The sequence below is a fragment of the Enhydra lutris genome, unplaced genomic scaffold, assembly GCF_002288905.1.
Source record: "Enhydra lutris kenyoni isolate GAN:26980312 unplaced genomic scaffold, ASM228890v2 scaffoldscaffold5, whole genome shotgun sequence".
NCBI classification, from domain to species: domain Eukaryota; kingdom Metazoa; phylum Chordata; class Mammalia; order Carnivora; family Mustelidae; genus Enhydra; species Enhydra lutris.
Window position 1 is genome coordinate 108187 of NW_019154089.1, and position 7225 is coordinate 115411.

Genomic DNA, 7225 nt, shown 5'->3' on the forward strand with positions numbered 1-7225 from the left:
GGACCACTGGGAATCTTTAGTTTTGTAATCCTGTCACGGATTACAGAGTGTTGTTGGCTCCCTAGCTTTCTCTTGAAAGCCTCTTTTCCCCTTCTTTCTTCTCCTGTGCTCTCAGTTACACTGATTAAGGGAGACCAAAGCATTGGATGGTATGAAAAAGTCCCCATCTTATCCTGCAGCGCCACCATGTGACTCTGCTGCTTCTCAGGTTTTAAACAGATAAGTTTGAGACAAAATACTAATTTACGTTGTGTGTTTGTTGATTAACTTAAATTACATTCTCTCCTATATTCTTATTTTCCGAGTTACATTCTCAGTAATATGTGATGCTATTATTATTCAGTCTTTAACACAATAAATCACAACCTGTTAGAGCTGTGGTGAATATAAAAATCATGTTTAAGATATAGCCCCAACTTCAAATAAATTATGACCTCTCTTTGAAGACCATATATAAAACAACTAAAAATACTTAAAGGGACTCTTTCACATAATTGACGTTATGAGCAAAATATTGCCAGGAAATTGGAAAAGGGAACCAGAGATTTTAGTCTTGTCTAGCTATCAGCAAATACTCCTAGAAAAGACAATAAGGTCATGCATTTTTAACTGAACCTAGTATATGAAAATAGTTGTTTTGGGGTGACTGGACATTTCAAGCTGAGTAAATGGTACCATTTACTTAAGGACACTCCATGAGAGACTTACCTGGCAGAAATAGAAAGTAAATGCTCAATAGTAGTGAATAAAACAAGATATGTCCAGAAAATTGAACAAACTAGATACCAGTTTAGTTGTGGAAAATAAATCTATTTTGCAGACCCAGGCCTTCCAGCGGCATCATCATAAATATTTTATTCATCCACTCATTACCTGTCTAGCAAATATTTATTGATCATATACTTTGTGTTAGGAATGGTAGTGTTAGGGATAGAGTGGTAAGCAGTTTCTGTCCTGAGAGATGGAGGCAGAAAAGGGATTACATATTTAAAAATAGAACATAATGAGGGGTGCCTGGATGCCTCAGTCAGTTAAGCATACAACTCTGGATTTTGGCTTAAGACAGGATCTCAGGGTCATGAGATCCAACCCTGAGTCTGCTCCATGCTGAGCATGGAGCTTGCTTAAGATTCTCTCCCTCGGTCCTCCTTTGCCCCTGCCCCCCCAAAATAAAAATAAATTAAAACTTTTAAAAATGGAACATAATTAATACTATGATAGCAAAAGATCATGCTATTCTAAGAGCATAGATAAGGGTCATCTAACCAGAATTTGGAAGTACAGAAAAGACTTTTCTGGAACAAAAACTGGGTGTTGGGTAAAATTTCCAGATAATCCCAAAATATGATTGTGAAAATTTGAGATGAGAGAGGTGTTTTTGGAAGAACTGAAATAGGAAAAATATGGCTGAGTCATAGAGCAAGAGGAAAGAAATAAGAACTGGGATTGGAGAGATAAGCAAATAATTATGTAAGGCCTTCCAAGGCATTTGGGACTCTACATCAATGAAAATGCAAGATGATTAAAGGCTTTTAGATAGAAAAGGAGATGACATTGACCTCAACTAGAAATGCAATAATAAGCTTATATTAAAATGATAAAGATACAGGATGTGATGACAGATTAGACATGGAGGGAGTGGAATAAGAAGTGAAAAGAGGGGCACCTGGGTGGCTCGGTTGGCCATCATTCATGATCCCCGGGTCCCGTGATGGAGCTCTGCGTCGAGTCCCCCATTGAGCCCAGCACTGAGCCCTGCATCTGGCTCCCTGCTCAGCAGGGAGCCTGCTTCCCCGTCTCTCTCTGCCTGCCTCTCTGCCTGCTTATGATCTCTCTCTCTGTGTCAAATAAATAAAATCTTTAAAAAAGAAGTTATATTTGAGAAATCAAATGTCTTTATACCACTTCTCTCCTATGATCTTAATTTAAAAAGCCAAACTGGTATCTATCATCTGATTCTCCCATTTGATATTCTTGCAAAGACTATTTAGGCAGGAAGATTTTCTAATTTCTTTTAGCATATCGAAGATATCTTCTAATGTCCAGTGCTACTGTTGAGAAATTCATATGGAACATAGCTGTTTGTCTAACTGCCATGTGTTTCAAGATTACATGTCTTTTTCCTATGTCTTTCCATTTAAAAAAATATATTTTTCTTTGTTTTTGGCTTTTTGAAACTACACAATGATGTTTCCAAGCATGGTTATCTTTTATTTATCCTGTTACATGTGTGTGAGTGTGTGGGTATATATATGTATTTTTTAAGTAGGCTCCACACCCAACATGGGCTTGAACTCATGACCCTAAGATTAAGAGTCACATGCTCCACCAACTGAGCTAGCCAGGTGACACTCCAATATTTTTCAAATATTGCTGTGGATCCTGTCTTAAACTTTTTACTCTGTCCTGTTTCTAAACATCTCTTCCATATTTTTCATCTTCCAAACTCTGAGCTGTATGCTAGATAAATTACATTCTGACCTTTCACTTCACAAATTATTTATTCATTTATACCTACTTTCCTATTAACTTGTTATTCAATTTCAATTAAATTTAAATTATGTTTATATTTTTTAGTTCCAGGAGTTCTATTCGGTTCTTTAATAATCTATCACATTTCTTATTATCTTTACATCTTTAAGCGTAACTTTTATTTCAATAAAGTGTTTAGCATATTATTAGATTATCTCTACTAATTAAAATATTTGAAGTATATTTCTGTATTCTGTTTTTTTTCTGCTGGCTCTCACTCATGGTGTCATGTTTCCTCGTGTGTGCAGTTATCTCTGTGTTCAAGTTAAGAATATGAAACTTACTTACATGAATATTTTTAGCCTTAGGATGAACTTTCTTTTATAGAATGTCTGCATTTGGTTCCATCAGCATCTGGAACCACTGCTTGGTCAACAACCATGTTAAATCAAGTTCTGTGCTAAAAAATCAAATTCAGAGCTGAAATTCCACATAAGGGTTTGTCCATTTCCCACTTACTTTCACTTTAAAGGTGTAGTTCTTAGGAATCCATGTTTATTAATGCAAGGGTCTTCTATGAACTTTACTTTGTTATGCTTTGATCTCCTCCCTTATTATAAAAACCATCAAAATAGAGGTTTACACTTCCCAGGTCTCCAAATATTCCAGGGAAAAAGTAGATTTTAAGATCATTTGTCTCTCTGGGTTACCATCCGACATTAACTGTAACCTGATAATATATTAGTCTCTTACTAGCTAATTGTTTTCAGTGGAAGCATTGGTCTACGTAATCTGTACCATCCTTACTAAAAATAAGACTCAATGGCACTTGTCTCAAAATTACAAGTAAACTTTTAGCTTCCTGGAGTATGGGCAATTGACCTCAAGAAGATAGATAAATAATATGCATTTTTTACCAACTTCAACTGATCAATACTAAATCAATCCTTATAATGCTGCAATCAACTTAATCTCTTGGAAGAGACAATTTCTGTCATTGACATAGGTATAGCTCATACTTCTCTCTGCATTCTTTATCCCCTATATATAAACACATCTTCTCTCCTACATCTGTTCCTTTTTCTCTCCTTCCAATATGTTTATTTATATAATTGTACAAATATATTATTTATTATAAGGACATATATAGCACTGTACTATAAATCTCAGTATCTTTCTTTCTTTTGACCATTTAGGATTTATCCATGTTGTTTTATATACACCTAGTTCACACCTTTTGATAATACTTCATAATATGCCTTCAGAAACATTTTCCACATTTGAGTTATCAGTTGCTTTACTGATGGATATGTGGGGTTGACTCCTATTCTTTGCTTTGCCAAGATGAACATTCTTATGCATATCATTTGTGAAAGAAACTTTTTGGCTTATACACTTAAAACTAATATAACATTGTGTGTCAATTATACTTCAATTAAAAAAAAATTTTTCTGGCTTATATACCCCGAAGTAGAATTGCTGGATCACAGGGTATGTTCACTCTAAATTTCACTAAATACCATTAAAAATCTCTCAAAGGGCTGTACAGGTTATTTCCTACTGTTCCCCTTGATATTATGCAAATTTTCATCTCTACTAATGCTATGGGTATAAAGTAGTGTCTTGTTTTAGTATGTATTTCACCAACTAATGAGGTCAATCATCATTTTATGTTCTTTTCAGACTTCATTTCCCCTTTTTTCACTTTTCTTTCCTTTTTATCCTTTAAAAAAAAACCTTACTGGCTCTCTGACTTTTTTTTTTAAGATTTTATTTATTTATTTGACAGAGAGAGATCACAAGTAGACAGAGAGACAGGCAGAGAGAGAGAGAGAGAGGGAAGCAGGCTCCCTGCCGAGCAGAGAGCCCGATGCAGGACTCGATCCCAGGACCCTGAGATCATGACCTGGGCCGAAGGCAGCGGCTTTACCCACTGAGCCACCCAGGCGCCCCGGCTCTCTGACTTTTTGATTTTTGGCGCCCCGGCTCTCTGACTTTTTGATTTTTGTTACTCTGCTGCAGTTACTTGAATAATCTGAATATTAATCCCTCTCAGGCAACTGCTGCAAATAGCTTCTCCCTGCCTTTTGGCTTGCCTATGCTATCTTCTGGTTTTGATGTAGTACTACTTGTCAATTTTTATTTATTGTTTCTACTTTTAAAGACTTGTTTAAGAAATTCAAACTGATTGGGGTGCCTGGGTTGCTCAGTTGGTTAAGCAACTGCCTTGGGCTCAGGTCATGATCCTGGAGTCCTGGGATCTAGTCCCACATCAGACTCCCTGCTCAGCAGGTAGTCTGCTTCTCCCCCTGACCTCTCTCCTCTCATGCTCTCCTGTCTCCCAAATAAATAAATAAAATCTTCAAAGAAAAAGAAATTCAAACTGATAGTAAGTTTATAAAGATATTTTTATCTAGGTTTTCTCAATTAAAATACTTTAACTTCACCTGTAGATCCATAGAAAGTTTATTTTTATATGGCATGAAATGAGGATTTTCTTTATTATAGAGAGCCAATTTTCCTGGTAACATTTGCTAAGTGATATGTCTTGCCCCTAAGCCCAGTGATTTTGACACCTCCTCTATCACAACCACATTCTCTTATATAAGAGATTTGATCTTGTAGACTTACAAGTCTCTTCTTAAATTATTCAAATAGGATATTCTATTTTTATCTATTCTTTTCTGAAAAGGCTTATTTTAGAGAGAGAGAGCACGAGCATGGAGGGGCTGAGGGAGAAAGGGGAGAGGGAGAGGGATAGAATATTCAAGCAGATATCCTGCTGAGCATGGAGCCTGACATGGGGCTTCATCCCTGGACCCTGAGATCATGATCTGAACTGAAATCAAGAGTCTGAGGCCCAACCAACTGAGCTACCCAGGTGCCCCCCTCCATTCTTCTTCTCCTTCTCTTTCTTTCTTTCTTTCTTTCTTTCTCTCTCTCTCTCTCTCTCTCTTTCTTCTTCTTCTTCTTCTTCTTCTTCTTCTTCTTCTTCTTCTTTTTTTAAGATTTTATTTATTTATTTGACAGAGAGAGAGAGAGAGAGATCACAAGTAGGCAGGGAGACAGGCAGAGAAAGAGAGGGGAAGCAGGCTCCCCACTGAACAGAGAGATGTGGGGCTTGATTCCAGGGCCCTGAGATCATGACCTGAGCTGAAGGCAGAGGTTTAACCCACTGAGCCACCCAGGGGTTCCGGTGCCCCCTGTTCTTATCTATTCTTATTAGTGCATAAGAAGTGTAAGATTTACTTCTCATGAGTCTGAGGGAGTAAGAGGGCCCAAACATTCTTTTTCAAGATTTTATTGTGTAAAAAACTATTTATATTAAATTCTCACAGCCAGTAAATATCTACTGCAACACAAAATAAAACCAGTAAAAATTTCATGAAGGAAAGAAAAAAGATTCCTAGGGAAATTGGAATTTGCTGCATTCATTTCTCAATGTCAAATTCTATTTTATTATGCCATCTAGCCTATAATATATAATTTTACGAGGAAAAATTACAAAAATGTAAGGCCCACTAGTTCTATATCCACACTACATAATAGCTATGAAAATCTCTACCTATAATCTTCCATCAAACTGTTTACTTATATAGTAGAGACATGATATGTAACACTATAAGACATCTATAAACCATAAATACAGACCCATTCCTTCTTTTGGATATCAGAGAGAGGACACAAAGTATTAAGAATTACAAATCAATGCAAAAATGAACCTAATTCATTTCTTTAACATTTTGAATTTTCATTTCAATTTAAGAAGTTTTTACATGTACTCTTCTGGTGGAAAGTTATTTTACTCAGAATGACACCAGGAACTGCATCCTAGTTAAGTCATGAACAATATAAAATAATAGAAATTTAAACTAGCAAACATGGTATTGAGGAAAACAAAACAGCCATATCTAGACCCACAGCATCATAAAGCTCCTTCCCCACAAAGCGTAACAACAACAACAACAAAGGAAAATTACTTCAGAAATCAATAATTTTCAATGTGATCACTTGTAATTTGTCACAAAGTGAATTTCTGGAAAACACTACATGGCCAAAAGCGAGCAAATATGGTATCCTAGTACTAAATAGGGAGAGGTATCTTTTCTTTACTTTATGATGAAAGTGTGTGAAGTGAGTAGTGCAACAAAATCCAATATACTTCCAACCAGATCCAACAACATTTTTTATTTATCCAAAGCTTTCTGCTTTGATAAAATACCTAGAAGTAAGTTACATATATTGTGGAATTAGCTCTTAATACTTCAGTTTGTAACTCCAAATTAGTAACATTGTCTTGCATAACAATGCCATATCACAAAAAAATTAGCAACAACTCTGTTAATATAACATTTTTGACCAAACAATTAAAAAAAAAAAAACCAGACAACACACAGATTATATTTCCACTTCATTAGGGCCGCTAATAAAGATTTATGAGGAGAGCTTGAGAAATGATAATGCATGCAACTATACTACAGCCTAATATCCATTACAGATTGGCAAAAAGGTATCCACACGTTGTCAAGAATAACAAAAAATTCAAAGTTTAAATGAATTATTTTATTGAATGTTGAATCCAAAACTATTCCTAACGTTCTCATTTCCCTCTATATTTCTACCAGTGTGAGGGACTGGAAGGCTGGGGATAATCGGCTTCAAGAACTTGAACTCACCGGTCGCTGAAAACTCCCGTCAGACACACGTCATACTGGTAGCTGTGGGACAGGGTCCCATCGCCGCTGACGTCCAC

At 36.1% G+C, this 7225-nt stretch overlaps 1 protein-coding gene across 1 annotated transcript in view; it reads right to left on the reverse strand.

Annotated features, from left to right (window-relative positions):
• Positions 1–7144: 7144 nt before the first annotated feature.
• The window catches only part of LOC111141049 (protocadherin beta-14-like), a 16954-nt gene continuing 16873 nt past the window's right edge, over positions 7145–7225 (reverse strand). The window contains exon 3 of the mRNA XM_022493378.1: positions 7145–7225. Within this exon, the coding sequence (XP_022349086.1) occupies positions 7145–7225 (81 nt within the window).